We start from the raw sequence: 22,798 nt of genomic DNA on the forward strand, positions 1-22,798 counted from the left end.
GGAAAGACATCAACAATACAGCGTGGAAATAAAATGTCACGTAGACCTCAGCAAGTCATCAGTGTCCAGAACTCGTTAGTTCACTAGAGAAATGAAGTCTGGAGAGGAGCATTTTGTACGAAATATTACACCATATACTCATTATATTTGACTAAACCTGTTAGTCTTAATTACTTAATGTACAGTATGTTTAAATTAATCTGTTATGAAACATGCTATGACAGCCATTGTGTAATTGAATATATTTTAACAAATAGCTTAGAAATTGTATTATTTATAAGTTAATTTAAGAACTGCATTATGTGCAATTTACATGTTTGCATACAATTTATTTTATTTTATTTATTGATTTATTTTTTTAAGTTGAGTGTTGATCATCTATTTAAAAATAAATAGCAATTAAATTTAAGTTTGGGTTAAGTTGTTAGGCCTAATTGTAACCTTATAATGTAAAAGAGCTCCCTATAGTTTTAAGCATAAGCTGAGGTAGATTTTTATCACTAAGAAAATTTTAACTATAACTGAATGTATTTAAAGAAAGAGCAACTTGTTCAGTAAACCATTTAAAAAAAAAAGAAAAAAAGTTTAGTTTCCCCCCCTGCTGTACCGAAATCATTCCGAACCGTGACGTTAAAACCGAGGTACGTACCGAACTGTCATATTTGTGTACCATTACACGCCTAGTGTTCACATTATTTTGTCCAACCCCTGTATGTTAACGATGCTTTTCAGTATTGAAGCAAATAAATGTATGTTTAAAATTAACACATCAGCTCTGTCTGCCATCTTGGATGCAGTTTTTCCACTGAGCTTGTGCATTCACCACAAAACCTTCATGCAAGGCTGTTTGGAAACAAAACAAGATCTCAGAAGGCAACATATTTCACTTCCTATCTTATCCTAAGTTAATGTCTGACCCTTCATTTCTTTTAACTGAAATCTATTTCTCTTTCTGATGTGTTTGTGGAGCACAGAAGTGCAGCGGTTTGTAAAAGCTGTGTAAACTCCGTAAAACACATCAGTCCCATTATCAAGAGACAACAGTGGACTGATGCTGCGCCGTCCCCCTCGTACCATTCCGGGAAATTGAAGCGATAAATTCTTTCCTCCTCAGACTTTCTTTTTCCCTCTTTCTTCATCTCTGTTTCAGTCCCTGTGATCTCTCTGTTATTTGTAGAACAAATACGATTGTTGTATGTGGCTGAGAGCTTGTAGAGCTGTTGGCAGTACAGAAGCCCAGATCCCCTCCAGTCTGGTGCTGGAGTCCATCAGGATCAACTGAGATTTCAGCAGATGTAAGTCACAAGAGCTTAGTGAAGAGATCAGACCAGTTTTGGGTCAGGTTTTTAAAATTATTTATTTAAACTCGAATACCAGTAGAAATAATACTGTTTTATGCTTATGTCTTTTTAATATAATTGTGATTTTGGAGTGAAATATGGCCCAGAAATGTTCTCGACAGGTTACGTGAGATTCACCCTGTGAGAAATATCTCCTATTTTTGGGATTATCCTGGATTGTGCTGCTTGTGGGACATAAAATTTAAACCACCCTTGGATGATTGAATGTAGGTCTGAGTCATATTATATTAGCATCTCCTCTTCTCTAAAGGGTTCGTATATTTTAATCTCTGGTTGTATAAAGGAATAATTAGGGAGATATAAGTCAAAATACTTTTTGATGACCCAGACTGCACTGTGGGAAGTCATTTTCTTATTCTGTATTTTTCTTAAAAATATAAATATCTTTAAAATGTTCCATTTACTTGAGAAGCAAAACAGTAATATTAATTTTGTTGGATTTTTTTGTAAACCCGTTCAGAATTGTTTTCTATGAAAACAAAACTTTATATTGTACCCAGTTTGGCTTCTAAATCTTGTTTTAAGGATGTTCAGATTTTTTTTTTTTTACTGGACGACAAGCCAAAAATATTGATTAATATGACTTTAGTAATGATTCTAGCCATTTCATGATACTTTTTTTAACTGAAGATATTTATAATCACTTCTGATGCTCTTTTATAAAATATTCAACTTTTTGGATCAGTTTTAATTGGGCTCGTAGACATTGAATGAGTTGTTTTTTGGCATTATATGTGGGGTGTTTTACAAGTCTATTCAGAGCTCAAATATTGCCAATGACAATTAATTTGTAGGTAGATGAAAAGCACATTGGCAGGTTTTCTGCTTTCTAATTTCAGTCATTTATTTTTAACTAATGAGTTTATGATGCTTAGCAGCAGTCTGGTCTTGTTCAGGTACAGTATGACAGTTCTAGACTGCAGAGATAATGAACACAGATGGAATTGATGCCGTTCAGACAGACTGCGGGTATGTAGGTTTGAATCTGGCCTGAGTCATGTCCTCATGTCATTTCCGTGTTTCTCCCTACTTAATGACATACAACAGATTGAGATATAGTATTCAAATCCAATGTGTTTTTGTGCCAGTGTTTGAAACACTTTGCAGCCGTCAGTATAGTAGATTACGTTTTGTTTCTTTGCAGAGGCCATACAATGAAAAACTCAAAAGTTAACAAGATGATTTATTCATTGACAGTCACCCTGATGAGTAGATTGCACCGAGTCTAATGCATTTACTTATTTTCTTTAACAGTATATAAAGATACACAAAAAAGCTATTGAGTAATTTTGTTTTTACTGTTTTATTAGATGAACAGTATAGGCATAAGGGTAAAGTTTTCTTTTTAATGTGTGATTCTGACTGAGAAATTCATTTCTGGCTTAATGATTATGTGTTCAGTCATGTAGAGAGGAAAATGCAACATCTACGGTCATGTTCTTGAAATATCTCTATTTTGTGAAAGAAAATAAACTTAAGATGTAGCTGTGTTTATATAGCAAAGCATATCCACTTATTGAGAGCAGCAGCAGCTTGCTTGGTTTATTTTAAAGGGGTCATATGATGCGATTTCAAGTTTTCCTTTCTCTTTGGAGTGTTACAAGCTCTTGGTGCATAAAGAAGATCTGTAAAGTTGCAAAGACTAAAGTCTCAAATCCAAAGAGATATTCTTTATAAAAGTTAAGAGTCAGCCACACCTACCTAAAACGGCTCGTTCTAACACGCCCCCACATATCTACGTCACAATCTGGGAAGATTTACATAACGCTGCCCAAATTATTATTCTCGCTGTAGTATTGTTGTTACCGCCGCCATGTCATGAAGGCGCTGTGTGCTTCGTTGTGAAAGCGAAACTACTTTGTTTGGCCTTCCAAAAGAGGACGATATCCGCTTCATCATGCCTGGAGCTGATCCGTGCTGGTCGCTGAGGAAATACTTCAACTTTGCGCTGTCGATCGCTGGATCGGCTTTCACTGTGGATGAAGCGGAGTCCAGCCCGGGGTCGTCACATGTGGTTGCCACAGGCATCACAATATGGTAAGGGACGTAACATTTCCGTCCCACGCTTGAGAAATTCGGCCAGTCACAACGCACTGGATAGCTGGCCAATCAGAGCACACCTCGCTTTTTCAGACCGATGAGCTTTGTAAAAATCGACGCGTTTCAGAAAGGCGAGGCATAGAGGAGAAACAATAATGTACAGTATGTGGAAAATAATGTATTTTTTTTTACCTTAAACCGCATGAAAAAAATGTTTTTTTTAATCAACATCATATGACCCCTTTAATAACAATATGCTTCATATTGTTATTTTTAGTTCCATACATTATTTTATTGCACAAAGTAACTTAAGTTAACAAAGAAAAATTACAATGTTTATTTAAAGCTAGCCTGTTTAATCACTTGTTCGCCAGGTGTATGTATTCTTAAATATATTAGCTTAAAAATTAAAGGTTTTCAGATAGGAGTTTAGTACTCTCAGTTTAACACATCTGACCGTATTTAAATCCATTCTACAGCATTCTGCACAATTTTCCCACAATCAGCATAAAAATTAGGAAAAAAGACAGCAGATTTATAGGTGTAGGAAAAAGTGTATTACATAGTTGTATTTTTTATTTTTCATTTTTACTTACTGCAGTGGAAATCTGTCAAAAACATGTCTATGTCCAAAATCATATTTAACAAAATAATAAAAAAATGACATAGTTCTAGTGATTTTTTTTGCATTGAAGCATTATTTTTATAAAACAATTATGCATATTTTCAACCCAAACTTTCATTGTAAATTATCTGTAAAAACTAACTAAATGAATGAATGAATTAATTAATAAATAAAAAGTTATTACTATTACTAATTTTAAAATGTTAATGTTAATGCTGATTTTTATATATTTTTTGGTTTAGGGGTGTGGTTTGACAATAACATGTTTTTGTGATCTGTGGTAATGAGTTATACAGTTACAGGAACTATCTAAGGTTTGAGGATAAATGATCAGCAGTTGCTGAGGCCAGATCAGCTGACAGCACACTTTGGCTTTAAAAGAGGGAATCGTTGAAGGAGATACTGTAAAAGTTCTGCCACGGGACTTGAGTTATGTGTCATGCTAAGAATAGCTGTTAGTTCTTTACCCAGAAGCAGTGAAGAAGTGATTTCTCATGAAATGTTATTATTGATCAATGGTAGTATTGACCCTCTTGTCGAAACACTTTTAGCTCCACATGTGTTCACACGTTGAAGCAAGACCGCCTGCACTTCCCTTGTTCTGTTCTATTCTGTAAATGCAAGACTCACTCATCTAGACATAAACAGGACCCACCAGCTTTAAATGATGCACACTTTTGTTTACTCATTCCCAGCACCCCCTGCTCTAAAGCTGTCTGTGAATGAGACGTACGTGGTGGACCCAGGCCAAGAGGTCACACTGTCGTGTGAGGTAACGGCAGGCTTCCCCACACCTACGGTCAGCTGGTCGCGGTACCCTGGATCCCTCCCTCAGCGGTCCATGATCCGAGGCGGGTCCCTCACTCTCCGGTCCGTCACTCCCGCTGATGCCGGCATCTACAACTGCACAGCCGTCAACAATGTGGGAAACCCTGCGAGAAGAACCGTCAACTTCATTGTGAGAAGTAAGTGTACACGCTTTTACACATGTACTGACATTTGAATTTGAATGTAAGGAAGTAGAATTCAAATGCATTGGAAATTCATCCCACTTTAAAGGGCACCTATTATGCAAAATTTACTTTCACATGTTGCTTGGACATAAATGTGTGTTGGCAGTGTGTGTACACAACCACCCTATAATGATAAAAATCCACCCGCTCCTTTTTTTTTAAATCTCCATACATCAATAGCAGCGTCTCAGAGCAAGCCGATCACAGAATCCGTAAAGTGTGACATCACAATTTACCAGCCCCACCCACGAGTGTTGATTGACACTGCTGTAATCTAGTCGAGACACCTCCCTGAGTGAGCCGCACACAATCCGCCCTGTTTATCTTCACGCTAGAGCATTTAAAAGCAGCATTCAAGTAAGAAATGTCTTTTTATTAAGGCTATAGACGTAATTTAGTCCAGAGCAGTAATTGATTCTCTGATTTGATTTTATTCTTTCTTCATATTAATAGCATAGACAACAGTATAGGTACTGTATATTATGCTGATGTCACTTAATACACAGATCTAATATAATAATGCGATTTCTTTCCCAGATGTTTACCTTCACAAACATAACCGACTGTGTTTTTGTAACTTATGCATGTTTTTAACATAAACTCGTGTGTGAAAGAGAACTTAGTACTCACATGCCGTGTGCAGCCACTTTCTATATGTATGCTATGGATGTTTGTGCTCAGAAAACCGTCTATCAGAAGCTTAAACTAATATGGCTTTAAAACGCATGATTTCAGCATGATAGACATGATAATTAAACCCAAACATATGTCTTTTTAGCAGTTATGAGCTGTAAAGGCACTTCTCTATTCTGGAAAAGAGGGCGAGGAGCAGCAGCTCATTTGCATTTAAAGAGACATGCTCTAATACAGTGTGTTTTTGCTTCCACTCAAAATAGGCATTTTCAAAATTATATAATAAATGATCTGTGGGGTATTTTGAGCTGAAACTTCACAGACATATTCTGGGGACACCTGAGACTTATATTACATATTGTAAAAAGGGGCATAATAGGTGCACTTTAACTAGAATAGCAAAGTTTGTCAGGACAAGCTGTGAAGGATGGATGGATGGACAGATGATAGATAGATAGATGGATAGACATAAAGGTGGGTGGATGGACAGACAGCGATAGATAGATGGATAGACAGAGATAGATAGAAAGACAGACAGATGGACTGATAGATGGATAGACATACAAATAGACATGAAGGTTTATGGATGGATGGACAGACAGACAGCGAGAGATAGATGGATAGACAGACAGACAGACGGATTAATAGATGGATAGACATACGAATAGACATGAAGACGGACGGATGGATGGATAGATAGATAGATAGACATGAAGGTGGATGGATGGATAGACAAGATGGATGGATGGACGGATGGATGGATGGATGGATGGATGAATAGATAGATAGATAGATAGACAGACAGACAGACAGACGGAATGATGGATAGACAGATAGATAGAAAGACAGACAGACAGATTAATAGATGGATAGACATACGAATAGACATGAAGGCAGATGTATGAACAGATGGATGGATGGATGGATGGATGGATGGATGGATGGACGGATGGATGGATGGATGGATGGATAGATAGATAGATAGACATGAAGGTGGATGGATGGATGGATGGATGGATGAATAGATAGATAGATAGATAGACAGACAGACAGACAGACAGACGGAATGATGGATAGACAGATAGAAAGACAGACAGACAGATTAATAGATGGATAGACATACGAATAGACATGAAGGCAGATGTATGAACAGATGGATGGATGGATGGATGGATGGATGGATGGACGGATGGATGGATGGATGGATGGATAGATAGATAGATAGACATGAAGGTGGATGGATGGATAGACAAGATAGATGGATGGACGGACGGACGGAGAGATAGATAGATAGATAGATAGATAGATAGATAGATAGATAGATAGATAGATAGATAGATAGATAGATAGATAGATAGATAGATAGATAGATAGATAGATATGAAGGGGGATGGATGGATCAGCTTGAAATGGGGGTAATTGGAGTCAGACAGTCCAGTCAGTTCAGCAGAATTCCAAAGGGTTCACTAACTTTTCTTCACAGCTAAAGTAAATAAAGTGTAGCAATCCTTTAGAGCAGTGTTTCCCATCCGGGGTGCCGTGTGAAAAAAACATTTTTTAATATACATGAAGGTGGATGGATGGATAGACAAGATAGATGGATGGACGGACGAACGGAGAGATAGATAGATAGATAGATAGATAGATAGATAGATATGAAGGTGGATGGATGGATAGACAAGATGGATGGACAGATAGATAGATAGATAGATAGATAGATAGATAGATAGATAGATAGATAGATAGATAGATAGATAGATAGATAGATAGATAGATAGATATGAAGGTGGATGGATGGATAGAAAAGATAGATAGATAGATAGATAGATAGATAGATAGATAGATAGATAGACGGATGGAGGGAGGGACATACAGAGTAATAGATACAGTAGATAGATGGATAGACAGAGATAGATAGAAAGACAGATGGATGGATTGATAGATGGATAGACATACAAATAGACATAAAGGTTTATGGATGGATGGATAGACAGACAGATGGATAGATAAATGGATAGACATAAAGGTGGGTGGCTGGATGGATGGACAGACAGACAGCGATAGATAGATAGATGGATAGATAGATAGACGGATTAAAAGATGGATAGACATGCGAATAGACATGAAGGCGTATGGATGGACAAATGGATAGATAGATAGATAGATAGATAGATAGATAGATAGATAGATAGATAGATAGATAGATAGATAGATAGATAGATAGATAGATAGATAGATAGATAGATAGATAGACATGAAGTGGATGGATGGATAGACAGACAGATGGATAGATAAATGGATAGACATAAAGGTGGGTGGCTGGATGGATGGACAGACAGACAGACAGACAGCGATAGATAGATAGATGGATAGATAGATAGACGGATTAAAAGATGGATAGACATGCGAATAGACATGAAGGCGTATGGATGGACAAATGGATAGATAGATAGATAGATAGATAGATAGATAGATAGATAGATAGATAGATAGATAGATAGATAGACATGAAGGTGGATGAATGGATAGACAAGATGGATGGATGAACAGACGGAAAGATAGATGGTTAGACATACGGATAGACATAAAGGTGGATAAATGGATGGTTAGAACTTTTATGGACCAACATGTAAGAAAACTCTATTTCCAGAATGCACTAGCTCAGTTGCATTTTATTGAATTACAACTCTTCTTTCTGTTCTTCTATTTCTAATTACAATTTCACTTCCTGTAGGGTGTGGCCAATTCAATTTACACTCGTGATTTAAAAAGGAACCAATTCAGTTCTGAATTTTACGCAACTCTGGTTTGAAACCAGTCTTCATTTATGCAGTTCTGTTGGGTGGCACAGAAATCACTTCACCTTTAATGGCTGAAATATTAGTTACATCTCAAGCCATCAGATTCAATTTAAGATTACATATCCCTCCAACCACTTGATTGACATGCATTTGAATGAGTTATGACTTCCTGTCTGTCCCGCGCTTAGCACAAAAATTGCAGAGCCAGATTTCTTCATATGTATGCGTGAGAGTGTGTGTTTATGTGGCGGGAGCGTGAGTTAGCGGTTGAACTGTAATTAGCTCTCTTGGCAGTGTGTGATCGTGTTAAACTCCTCAAGCCGAGCGGGTGATTCAGGAACGGCTGCCATAACGCTCTGCCGTTTATCAGGGCCTGGAGCTATTCTTAGCCTCTTTAATCATTTTTATTTACTTCAATTAATTTGAGAGGAATGGAAGTAATTAGCAGTAGAAGCGTCTTATTTCGGAATGTGCGCTGGATCCGTCTCTGTTGATGGTAATGAGCTCGCTTTGTGTCAAACGCACACGCAGGTGCCACGGATGCCTGAGCGCAGCCAATCATCCAGGTAAGGCAGCCGTCTGTTGAAATGCGGGGCGCTGAACATATGGCGCTAAACTTTCTGTCTCCACCTGCAGGGTCGTTTTTCATACTGTCAGAGCATAAACACACGGCTAAGCTGTTATAGTTATGAATTGTGCATCAGTACTAACACATTAAAGCAGTAGGGCTGTGGGGGGGTTATGGATGCTCTAAGCGTCTTCAGCTGTGTTCATGATACTGCCTTTAATTTCATTATTTTCATCCTAAAAAGCCGTTTCAACTGAGTCATTACTTTTATCGTGTAAATTGTGCTTTTTTCCACATGATTAAAGCCATTGTTTGCAGTAAAGCGTGAGATGGTTTCATGTACAGTACAGTGAGGAAGCAGTGCACTGGAAAGCAGGACTCTATTAATGTTCCTCAAAAATGGGCTTTGTTCTAAACCTAAATTTTAAACATTTTCAAATTATTTATTTTGAATATTTTGTTGATTTTTAAAATATTTTTTCAATTATTGTTTATCATTTCCTGCCTTTTTAAAATTATTATTATTATTATTGTTATTATTATTATTATTATTATTATTATACTACAGCTGCGGCTTGCATTTAAACTGCATCCACAGGTTTTTGCATATTTTATCACACATTTCATAATGCATTTAGCTACTAAAAGGGGCATAGTATCCTGTTGGCAAGACCAATAAAAATGTGATTAATTCTGCAGACTTTCATCAATTTTTTCCCCTAGAAAATGTGAAAAACAGTGTTATTTAAATACTATTATATATGTATTTATTAATATTTTAAATTAGGTTTTATTTTTCGTATATTTATTTATTTTAGTTTAAGTTTTAGTAATTTTTCTTATGTGCTTTTGTCATTTTTATTCGTTTTTTAAAATACATATTTTTTTTACTATATAGCTTTAATGCATTTTAATTTCCATTTTAGTTTTAGCAATTTTAGTACTTAAACTTATTTAAGAAAAAGCTACATTTAAAACTTTTTTTTTACATTTAAAATTTTAAAAATTGTTTTGGTCTAATATTTACATTTTATTTAATTTCAGGCATATTTCAGTTATTGATTTTGAACAGTTTTAGTTATCAATACAAATACAAGTGAATAAATGTGAATAAAGAATTGATAGTTCTAGGATTGGGTTTAGTCATAACCTAAATGCTTCTTCCACCGTGATCACCATGTCATCCTATCTCTCTCTCCGTTAGCCATGAAGAACTTAACGTTCCAGATCACGCCGGACTCCAACAAAGACAGTGAGAGCATACAGATGGGTCGAGACCTCAAACTTTCCTGCCACGTTGACGCCCAGCCTCAGGACAAGGTGAACTACACCTGGTACAAGAACGGAGCTCTCATCTACCCCACTGACAGCCTCATCGTGCTGCGCAGCGACCCAGACATGCCGCCCGGTACCAGCAGCCTGGAAATTGTGGACATGAAGTTCAGAGATCAGGCCACCTACAGCTGCGTAGCGAACTTCCCCGGGAGCAGCGTTCCTGAACTGCGAGTGGACGTGAACATCACGCAGAGCAGCGGTGAGACACTGATTGTAATACTAAAGACATGCAGGGTTTGAGGCCCTCACTTGTGCTCATACTGTGAAGTGGCCCTTTGATCCGACTCGTTCTGCTCATTGCTGATGATGTTGTTTGCTTGTTAAGTAAAAGTACAAAGTACTCTTCTCAAAAACTACTCAGAGTACTAGTTACTAGTTACTTTTTAGCTGGCGATATTTAATGAATTACCAAAAAAACATTAATTCACATCAAAGATCTATGTGGATAAGCTACTTAGAACAAAACCCACTTTTATTTTATTGACAAAGTATGTGAATTAGTGGTCATGATACAGGAATTTCTTACTTCAATACCTTGATAAATATCAATAGTAAAGTACCCATGAATCGGAAGTTGCAACTGACTTCAGTGTTATGATGTATTTCCAAGTGAAAGGTTGTGGCTAGAAGGGACACAGCTCCGACAATAATTACAATACCTCTTACAATAATGCAAAAAACATTAATTATTATTGTACAGTGTGACAAAAATTACACTGTATTGATGTGCGCATGCCTAGTAGTGCCATATGTATCCCTTCTAGCCTTAACCCAAGTGAAACAGAATATTGAATAAAGGGTGAGGCTTTATTGTGGTGCACCTCCACTCCACCTCTTGCTCATAGCAGATTCACAGTTGGATAGTGGTTAAGAATATCTGCTACATTGTTACGTCTGACATCACGCTTCAATGCCTCTGGGTCCTAACTCTCAGCCAGACGCCCCAAGAAAACACCAAACTGTGCTAATATATACCCAGGATGGCATGTAATACTGAAAAAATTATAACCCCTTTATCTCCATACTGAAATCCCAGATGGCCAGAAAGTGATTCAGCAAAAAAAATTGTGTCTGAGACACTGTGAGCACGGAGACTGTAGTGCGCACAACAATTTTTTTAATGCTTAGCTTAAATATGTAATATTAATTAAATAGTGCTCGTAAATGGCTGCTGAAGTAGTATTCTCAAATGAAATGAGTAGAGGCTTGGACCCGGAAACAGCAGTCCTTACGTCATGACTTAACAAGAGGATTCTCCCGAAGCCGTCAAACTGACGTAATCAGAGCCAGAATGACATTCCAGAGCGGAAGCAAAATATTCAGTTTTGAATTAAAGATTATTATTTTTTTTTTTTTCCAGTGTATTGACTTCCACGGTTTAATTGTTCTCCACAAGACTAGTAATGTGCACTAAAGGGTCATTTTTGATTTAATGATGAATCATTTTCAATACCATTGCCAAAACTTCCACATACTGTATACTGCCATATAGATATTTTAATATATTTATTTATTTATTTTGTTCATCCATTTTTTGTTTTCGAGGCAATCATTATTTCAAGCTTTGAGTGGTTTAATCCAAGTCTTCTAAAAAGACACTTTTGCTTTATATGATGAACATATTTTAATATAGGCTTTTATTTACATACATATAAATATTGATCAATTACCATTACAAAAATCTCAATCTTAAACATTTGCTCATTCTGTGTATTTGTGTCTTTAAAATAGGGTAACTTTGTTGCAAAAGCTTACAGCAAAAGGAAGCATGATTTCAAATTTGATTTCAAACTGAATTTAATTTACAAAAAAGGACAAGTACACAATCAGTAATAAAATTATTAAACAAATGACCTCAATTCAGTTGAGATACTCGAAATATGACAATACTGACTTTTCATAGGCAGTGTTTTAAGAGCCATATATGTTGTTTATTTAGATAAATGGAACATCAGATAGCTTTGACCTGTAATGTCTGTACAATGTAGTGATGCAGTTAGGCAGACTAGGATATTTATATGTACAAATCATACAAATATCCCATTCCAAAACATTTCTTGCATACTTACATTGTAAAAAAAGGAAAGTTCAATCTTTGATTGTTGAAAGACTTTCTGGTGCATTTCACTAACAGCCAATAACATTTCCAGTAACATTTTCATCGGTCAGGCGTGGATCTATTCTGACAAAGTTAAATCCAGGAGCAAAGAGAAATAGTTTAAAAGCACGGAGAGATCACGATTGCACACAGTCTGAGTGCGCACAAGCAATATCGGAGTGAGAAGGCAGTTCATTTGTATAAGTTAGGCCTATTTGAGAGCTCGCATCCAGTTTTCTGCGATTACATGACTGTGTTCTCATGTTACAATAAAGCACTCGCCACATTTGCACAGGAATGATTACAATTATGCGGAATACCTGCAATCTCGTGCGGACATTCAGACTCTGTAATTGACAGGAGGCGTATGCGTGTCAAACTCACTGTCGGAGAGGAGAGAGAGACGCAGCTTGTGTCTGTGTATATTCGGTAGATATGTGTATATACGTGGCTTTTATTGGTCCGTTTACGTTCGGATATCTTTATTGGCTACTGAAGTGCCATCAAAGGTTTGAATATTAATTCAAATTGTGGGCGTACTCAGTAACGAACTATGATTTAAAAGTAATGAAGTAGATTATTTTGCTTAATTTGTACTTGAGGACAAGTAAAAGTACAGCTTTAAAAATATACTCAGAAAAGTACAAGTACCCGAAAAAACTACTTAAATATATAGTTCAGTCATGAAACTCTAGATGGCACATTCTGACTGGGTGTTAACGTAACTGATGATATTCAGAGAGTTAAACGACTTGGCACAAACTGATTGGTTCATGCTGCATATGCAGCCAATGAGCTTACTGCCTTGCATTTATATGGCTGGCTAGCATTCACTTGAGATTCCTGCAGCGCACTTTCAGAGTTCTCTGAAACCCTCCACCTTCCCCAGCTCCACCTGTATAGATCTGCTACGGGTTATTTTATATGCTATTTGTGCAGCAGCAGTATGTCTTAAATACTCACAGCACCGTATCGCCATATGCATCGGAAGTAGCAAGTTCCTGTACTTGCTTGCAGCAGCAGCAATAATCTACAACTACAGCAATAACCAACAGCAGCAGCAATTCAGCAGCAGCGTAGCAGATCTGTTCCGCCAAGACCAAATGCATTAACATTGTCATATCCATCACCATGCTAAAATGTTCAGAGAGTTGTCATGATTAAATTACAGTAAGGTGAGTAGTTGTAATTCGTTACATCCACCACTGCTGTAGTATGAAGCAGGGTGTGGCTAAAAGTCGTGGAAGGGAAACGAGGCCACTGGAGTGATTGCTAATGAAGGACAAGCGCGATATACGGCTCGATAGCAGCAGAGCTTTTATTATGCCACAGTCGACCGCTTCTGCTTCTTCCGGTCATGCGTATGTAGGGTAAAATAGCGCTGTTTTATACTAGATACTGTACATTTGAGTGTATCGAAAGTTCCGTTATAATGCTACTCTGTGCGTTCGTCACCTGTCTTGGGGTTTCCATGTTTTCAACAAAATAAAACCGGAAATCGAGGGGTTGTGACGTCATTCGCAGGCGACGCAATGACACTATGGACACGGTCTGTTACACTAGTTAAAATTGCTTATTTCTCTGGATTTTAACATTCTTCAAAACATTTGGGATAATGTAAGTACACAAGTCAGCAAAATATATTACACTGTTCTAATGGTTTTGGGATATTTTAATCAAACAATCTTACATAAGTAGTTTTTCAGCTATCTGAGATGTTAAATTTATGCCTCATGGGTAAACAGAGATAATGTGGGAATGGCCATTCTGCTGGGTTGATGGTCGTAAAATGTTGAATTCTGGGAAATACAGATGCCCTCATGCATTTGAGTCCCCTCAGATCTGCTCTCTCTCATCTCAGCAGGATGCTATTTTTTCCTGAGTTTCTCCTCTTTTTTTGTACTTGAAGTTTCAACCTTCTCTGGGGTTACTCTCTGTTTCTGACTGCAGTACCTAACATGATCAATCGTATCATCTGACAGTCTCTTTATCTCTTGCTTTATGATCTTTCTGTCCTACTGTTTGAAGTCTGTCCATCCTATATGGTCATTATTTTGACAGTTTTTTTCCAATATGTGTTTTGGTGTTGGGCCAGTAGATTTAACAATATAGTGTCTTAAAAAGCAGTTGATTATCTCTTCTTATATATTATTTTATATTGCATCACAATTGTCTCTTTTATGCATTGCCAACTGGCTAACAGAACTGCAGCATTAGCATCGCAACACTGATTGAGTAGTAGATTTTTTTCTTTTCTTTTTTGATTGTTTTGTACAATTGTTTATAAGAAAAATAATTTTAATTTAGTTAATTCATTAATTGAATAAAGTACTACTCTCGTTGCATTTTTTTCTATGAATATGAGTGGTATCTCATAAAACTACAAATCTTCAGCTTTGGATGTTATTTCTTCCATTTTCTTCCATTTTTTCTTGTACATATTAGCTATAATTTAATATAATTTAGATTTTTTTTAACATCCAAAAACAATACATCTCCTCTTACGACTATGTTTTCCTCTTTTCCAGTCGTTCCTCCTGTTCTGAGTGTGCCAGTCGGAGGGGGTGTGGTCAATGTCAGTGAGGGCGGGACCGCAGAGCTCGTGTGTTTGGTCGATGGTAAGCCCCGCCCACCCGTTCTGTGGTCCCGTGCAAACAAGGACCTGCCCATGCCGTCGGGGGATTGGGTGGTGGAAACACGCGATGGACGTTTGCGGCTGACCAATGTGACGCGGGACGTGATGGGAGCGTACCGCTGCCAGACCGCTCCTTACAACGGCCTAAACATCAAACGCCGACAGGCTCAGGTGCAGCTCAATGTAGAGTGTAAGTGTTTCAGTCATCAAACAGAGTTTTGAATTGGGGAACTACTTTGAAATGATAGTTCACCAAACTGCTAAAGCTAGAAGCTAGCAACATTAAAGTGATTTACAAGTAAGCAATGAGTAAATAGCATTTCCCCCCATGATCTGCATAAATTATCACATTCTCAGTCTCCAGCTTCTTATTTATGGGTATAACTTGCGCAATTATTCCAGATGTCTTAACTTTTTATCAAAAAATAATTTTATTTTATGTACACTACCATTAAAATGTTGGGGTCTGTAAGATTTTTAAAATGTTGTTAAAATTTATTTTATTTATCGGTCTCTTTCATTTAGGATTTTTTTTTAAATAAATATTTTTTCTTTTTTTATTTATTAGAGGCTGCATTTATTTGATCAAAAATACAGTAAAAACAGTAATATTTTGAAATAGTATTATTTTATAGAAAAAATATTCTGTTGTAAAATATTTCAATATGTCATTTGAATAAATTAATGTTATGGCAAAGCTGAATTTTCCGCATTATTACTTTGTTCAGAAATCATGCTGATTTGCTGCTCAATAATCATTTATTATTATTTTTGTCAAAAAAAAAAATAAATTACTATTTTTGTGGAAATTTACATATTTTTTCTGGATCTTTTGATGAATACAAAGTTTAAAAGAAAAGCATTTATATGAAATAGAAATCTCTTTATAAATTGTATAAATGTCTTTGCAGTCACTTTTTTATCAATTTAATATATCCTTACATTATAAAAGTAGTAATTTATTTCAAAAGTTTGACCCCAAAGTTTTGAATGGTTTGTATCATCACTATTGAGGTGGATAACATATCCTGTATCATACTCAAAAGCATGTCTTATAGCAGAAGTAAAATGGCTTGTGAACAACAATGCAAGGTTACTAAGTTGGCTTATTGTTTTGGTCACTCCCTGTATTGCACAGGACATATAGTGGATTTAACCGTAAATGCTTAAAGGGATAGTTAACCTTTAGTTGGTCCCCATTGACTTGCATAGTGTTTTTGTTGTTGTTGTTTTTTTCCACTATTGAAGTAAGTGGGGACCAGCAACTGAAGGTGAACTATCCCTTTAAAGGATTTAGAGTTAAAAGGTTATCCAAAGTGTTTATAGGAAGTCCCTCTCTAGCCTTTCTATAATATTACAGAAGGATTTTATTTGTCAGTCGACTAGGCCATTGGACACATCGCATATTATTTGTCAATTGACACACTTTGGACACATCCCAGAGCGTCTCAGATAACAGCACTCCTCTGCCTGCCTGAGAAAGGACAGTGGTAATGAAGTCTATCATGAAATTGTTTCGATCGATGGCATGATTAGATTTGATTTGGTGCTGCACATTTTAATGTGATTTTAAACTTGATCATAATGCGATCCACTGACTGAGGATAGATTGAGTCTCTGAACGCACGACCAAACGAGCCAAAGTGACAGACATTTTCCATTAAGACCCAATGGGCCATTATGCATAAATTATCACATTCTCAGTCTCCAGCTTCTTATTTATGGGTATAACTTGCGCAATTATTCCAGATGTCTTAACTTTTTATCAAAAAATAATTTTATTTTATGTACACTACCATTAAAATGTTGGGGTCTGTAAGATTTTTAAAATGTTGTTAAAATTTATTTTATTTATCGGTCTCTTTCATTTAGGATTTTTTTTTAAATAAATATTTTTTCTTTTTTTATTTATTAGAGGCTGCATTTATTTGATCAAAAATACAGTAAAAACAGTAATATTTTGAAATAGTATTATTTTATAGAAAAAATATTCTGTTGTAAAATATTTCAATATGTCATTTGAATAAATTAATGTTATGGCAAAGCTGAATTTTCCGCGTTATTACTTTGTTCAGAAATCATGCTGATTTGCTGCTCAATAATCATTTATTATTATTTTTGTCAAAAAAAAAAAAATTACTATTTTTGTGGAAATTTACATATTTTTCTGGATCTTTTGATGAATAAAAAGTTTAAAAGAAAAGCAATTATATGAAATAGAAATCTCTTTATAAATTGTATAAATGTCTTTGCAGTCACTTTTTATCAATTTAATATATCCTTACATTATAAAAGTAGTAATTTCTTTCAAAAGTTTGACCCCAAAGTTTTGAATGGTTTGTATCATCACTATTGAGGTGGATAACATATCCTGTATCATACTCAAAAGCATGTCTGATAGCAGAAGTAAAATGGCTTGTGAACAACAATGCAAGGTTACTAAGTTGGCTTATTGTTTTGGTCACTCCCTGTATTGCACAGGACATATAGTGGTTTTAACCGTAAATGCTTAAAGGGATAGTTAACCTTTAGTTGGTCCCCATTGACTTGCATAATCCCTGAGGTAAGGAGGATTTCTTTAGGAGCGTTGCAACAAATGTCTTAAAGGGTCCTATTATGCTCTTTTACAAAGTCTTGATTTTGTTTTGGGGGTGTACTAGAACAGGCTCTCATACTAGGTTGTTCGAAAAACATTATTTTTCACATATTTTACATTATTACAACACCTCTCTCCTAAATAAAATATCTCCTTTTGAAGTGGTTTTTGAGCTTTGTAACTTTACAGATCTTTTTTTATACTCAAACCGCAACATTACAGTGAAAAAGCATAATAGGACCCCTTTAACTGTCACCCTTACCTAAATGTTTATACTAAGCATTTCAGGGTATTTTCTGGCAACATACGGCAATGGGCACCGCGGTTACTATAGTTACTAAATCTCACAATAAACAGATATGTATACATAAAAAACATAACATAATGAAATACAAACCTAACCAACTAAAACACAGACAAACATTAAATAAACATGAGCGCTTCCGTTTCTGCTGCTTTGTGTACAGTCGTTACCGAGGGTACCGCTTTGTTTCTGCAGTGAAAGCGCCTCCTGCTGACCAATGACGGAAAATTTACCAAATGTGACCCTGGACCACAAAACCAGTCTTAAGTCACTTGGCAGGGACACGGGAAGTAGGGGTGCTGAGGGGGCTGCAGCACCCCCTGTTTTCACATGGTTGCAAATGCAACGCCAAGTTTGTTCAGTTAAATTTATTCAGTTTTAGCATTTAATAATTTATTTGTAATGATCTCTGAAATGTAAATTGTAAGTGGGCTATATTTATCTTTATAAACGTGATTAATTTTACTTGTGATGTTTTCTATATGGGATGATTAGCCTAATCCTCATGAACACGTGACGCTAGCGCGTGGTATCAGACATGAACTGTACAGAATGCGAACTAGATTAACTTTAATTCAAGGAGATAATGGCGCACAAGCGAATTTCAGATTTTTTTAAATGCCCATCCCAGCAAAAACTTTCCAAAATCGGCAGCCCCAGCACGAGTACAGACGTTCCTCTCCTTGATAGCAGAGGAGCGGATCCAGCGAGAGCTTGATAGGGCGATGCAGAATGAAACTTTTTTTTTTTAGGTGTCGTGGTAGTAGAGGTGGCGCAACTATAACGACATGTGAATAATCCCGTCCACCCTAAAGCGGTACTGAACTGCAGTGGAAATGCAAACCGTGCCGAGCCGAACCATGCTGGGCCGTACTGAGCCGTACCGAGCCGAGTCGTACCACGCAGTGGAAAAGCGCCATAAGTGAACCAGCCCCATTGTTGTCCTATCCTAACAAGCCATACATCAATGGAAAGCTTATTTATTCAGCTTTCAGATGATGTATTTTAAAAAAATTGACCCTTATGACTGGTTTTGTGGTCCAGGGGGCGTATTACAGAAAGATCCTAACTTTAAAATCTTATCTTATCTGTTTGGTAACCATGGTAGGACCACATTTAGGACAAAAGCGATTACAGAACAGCGTTTCCTAAGTGTGTTATCTTTTCTTAACTACAGATAGGAAGGGGGTATTACAGAAACCTCCTAACTTGACAAAAAAATCCTAAAAACTGTCTTAACTTCAAAATTATTTGAACGCTAACGGAAAAACCGCTTACAATTGCGCTGTCCAACAATGGTATTACATTTAAGTGACGTGACATGTGGCCAAGTATGGTTACCCATACTAGGAATTAGTGCTCTGCATTTAACCCATCCTAAGTGAACACACACACCGTGAACACACACCCGGAGCAGTGGGCAGCCATTTATGCTGCGGCGCCCGGGGAGCAGTTGGGGGTTCGGTGCCTTGCTCAAGGGCACCTCAGTCGTGGTATTGAAGGTGGAAGAGAGCGCTGTACATTCACTCCCCCCACCTACAATCCCTGCCAGTACGAGACTTGAACCCACAACCTTTGGGTTACGAGTCCGACTCTCTAACCATTAGGCCACGACTTTCATTTATTAATAAATGAAAATGAAGAACGGAGATGTTTAATGGTAGAAAGACTCTTGGAGGACCCTGGAGATGTGTTACATTTTGATAACAAAACACTTATAAGTAATTACAGACTGACGTGCAACATGATATTACAGTTAGCACAGGAACTGCAACTAGCATTACAGAGACCAACAAAGCGTCACGGTGCATTACCGGTTATAGTGCAAGTGACTAATGCCTTACACCGTGTCTACACTGGACGCGAGTGGTGCGGCGCGACAAAATACCATAGAACTCATTATAATCAGTGATGCTGTCTACATTGGCTGCGGCGTGACGTCATGACAAGTCCCCGACAGTAAACTGCTGCCGCGTTCTATTTATGACGTGCTGATGGTGCGGCGCGACAAAATACCATAGAACTCATTATAATCAGTGATGCTGTCTACATTGGCTGCGGCGTGACGTCATGACAAGTCCCCGACAGTAAACTGCTGCCGCGTTCTATTTATGACGTGCTGACACAAATTTCAAAAGATTTTCAACGGTCGCTTTGTCGCATCCAGTGTAGACAGACTTTAGCTGTTGCGGTGCAGCGCGACAAAACAACTGTCGCGTCCTGTGTAGACAAGGTGTTACGGTTTTTTGCAAAAAGCGATTTTCAAAGTGAAGTAGCTTCTATTATTTTGTTTACCTCATCAGCATCTTGCAGTGTTGGTTGCTTGGTAACAGACCTGAGAGTGGATTGTCGAGCTTGATAATGCAATTTAACTAACTAGACTTAATTTCCTAACTAGAGATAAGATACGATTTTGTAAGATAGGATAAGAATCCCAAATCAAGTTAAGATTTGCTTCTGTAATATGAATTTCTGAAAAATCCTAATTTAACATATCACATCTTAAGTTAAGTCCTAAGATAAGAAACTTTCTGTAATATGCGCCTTGGGTCACAAATGTGAAAATTAACCCATGTTTTTACGCTGCAAACACGCAGAGTTGTAAATGTGAACAGGTGGACTGACAAGATAATGCATTATAAAAATCTAAACAATTAAAACTAATTATATTTATATTGTTATTTAATTAATGTAATAATTGTTTAATAATAATTGTTTAAATTGATATCATAGTTGATACAACTCATCCATTTACTTAAAGATTTATATACAATTTTTTTGTTTTGTGAAAACCTGCAAGTCATGCTTTTTACAGTCATTTTACAGTTTAATATGTTACCATAGTCAGACTCGTCCATTTACTTAAAGATTTATATAAAATTTTTTGTTTTGTGAAAACCTGTAAGTCATGCTTTTTACAGTCATTTTACAGTTTAATATGTTACCATAGTCATTGTCCTACTGCGCTCATATGATATTTTATTTGTGCAGGTCTTAAAAAATGTCTTAAGTCTTACATTTGAGTTTAAAAATCCTGCAGATACTGAGTTTAAGATGACTTAAGGGAGCTCTTTTGGTCCCTTAAATTTATTAAGGTTAAATTGTTACTAAGGACTTTGTAGCAACACTTAAGGGAACACTTAAATAATTAAGGGGAATACTTAATGGCAGCCTTAAGGTTCCTTAAGTTGACCCATAGGTTTTTTTCTTGCAACCCGAGTTTCACTAAGGGCTCCCTTAACCTTATAACTAAGGGATTTCTTAGCATAAGGGCTTTCATGCAACCGGGCCCAGAACCTAAAGTTTATTCTAGGAGAACCGAGGGTGATTGTCCTGCACTGAAAAAAAAAGAAGTTATTTTTTTATTTACTTTCACTTACAAATAGTACATTTCACAGATAATTACAAAGAAACGACATTAAACACATCCAGTTAACCATCATGTTGTGATCTGGTCATTTTGACCTAGGCTAGAGAGGTCAAGATTTGGTGATAAAATAGCACCAAAAAATAAAATTATTTTTATTTTATATAGGTTGGTCATTTTTGATCCACAGTAATTTTTCAGCACAGCACAGGACATTTTGACATAGACAAACTGTAAGTGTATTGTGAAATGTACTTAATTGTTGTTTTGTTTACAATTTGTAAGGGACTTGGATGTAATGTGTCTGCTATGTTGGTAAACTCATTTCAGTATCTCTTTAGATTAATTTTACTGATCATATGCTGTTTTTTTTGTCATATTCTGTGTGACGGGTTGTTTCAGTGTGTCTGTTTCCATCTGGCAGACAGCGTTTAGGTAAACGAGTTTGTCTCAGGTGAGCGGAGCATGTCATTGCTCGGCCTGTGATCAATTATGATAAACGATGACAACAGCTACGTGATTTATACTGTTATTAAACAGCACAGTCAATGAATCTGCACAGCACATACATTCAGAGACGAAGTATAAATGGTGTGCATCTGACTTAAACACAATATATCCCAACACATGTAACGCAGAGCATGCTGTGAACAAATTGAAGTTCTTGGGAAGGATTTATGGCCAGAGAAATCCCAGAATGCTGTGTTGCAGCTAAATGAGTGATAGCTTCATTAAGAGCTCGTATGAATCACCCTCCCCCCCACGCATCTAAGTCTATACTCACATCCTCAGTCCCTTTGTTTCTATCTTCCGTCAATATCGCTGCCGTAACGGGCCCGGCTAATGCAGAGTATTGCAGGATGGAGGCAGTTTAGAGCCCACCGCTGTGCTTCATCCCACAGCAGGTCTGATTTATGAGCCAGGTGGCTCTGCCTGTCTCTCTGGAGCTGGAGACAGGGGGATGCTGTCTAACACCCCGTCCTGTCTCTCTGTGTCAGGAGAGACAGACAGCGTCTGCCTGAAAATGAACCACGTTTCACTGAGAGGCATCCAGAGGCTAGCAAGGTAAATCTCACAAAACCTGTCATTCTAAAAAAAACAGTGATATATTATTTAAATCGTGAAGCATTTGTAGTATTTGTTGCTTGTATGTTGATTTAAATAAAATATGAATACATTCATATTTAAAATATTATACATGTATATTTTTATTTAAAATAGGCTACTATGTTTTTAATTATGGAAAATTCATATTTTATTTTTTAAATACATTTACAATTATACATATTTAATTAAAAAAAGTAACATTTGAAAATACACACACACACACACACACGCATATTAAGACAGTAATATACTCCTGATTAATACTCCTTATTAAAGTGAAAATGTAAATTTCCTGAAAATTCAGGAAACACCTTC

General features: G+C 36.7%; 1 protein-coding gene across 1 annotated transcript in view; it reads left to right on the plus strand.

The window, feature by feature from the left end:
- Positions 1–22,798, plus strand: part of LOC107566511 (MAM domain-containing glycosylphosphatidylinositol anchor protein 1-like) — a 159,516-nt gene that overhangs the window by 91,097 nt on the left and 45,621 nt on the right. Inside the window, exons 6-8 of the mRNA XM_016251960.1 lie at positions 4,722–4,991; positions 10,246–10,575; positions 15,003–15,299. Of these exons, the coding sequence (XP_016107446.1) occupies positions 4,722–4,991; positions 10,246–10,575; positions 15,003–15,299 (897 nt within the window). The remainder of the gene's footprint in view (positions 1–4,721; positions 4,992–10,245; positions 10,576–15,002; positions 15,300–22,798) is intronic.

The sequence above is a fragment of the Sinocyclocheilus grahami genome, unplaced genomic scaffold, assembly GCF_001515645.1.
Source record: "Sinocyclocheilus grahami isolate Dianchi unplaced genomic scaffold, SAMN03320097.WGS_v1.1 scaffold1079.1, whole genome shotgun sequence".
NCBI lineage: Eukaryota > Metazoa > Chordata > Actinopteri > Cypriniformes > Cyprinidae > Sinocyclocheilus > Sinocyclocheilus grahami.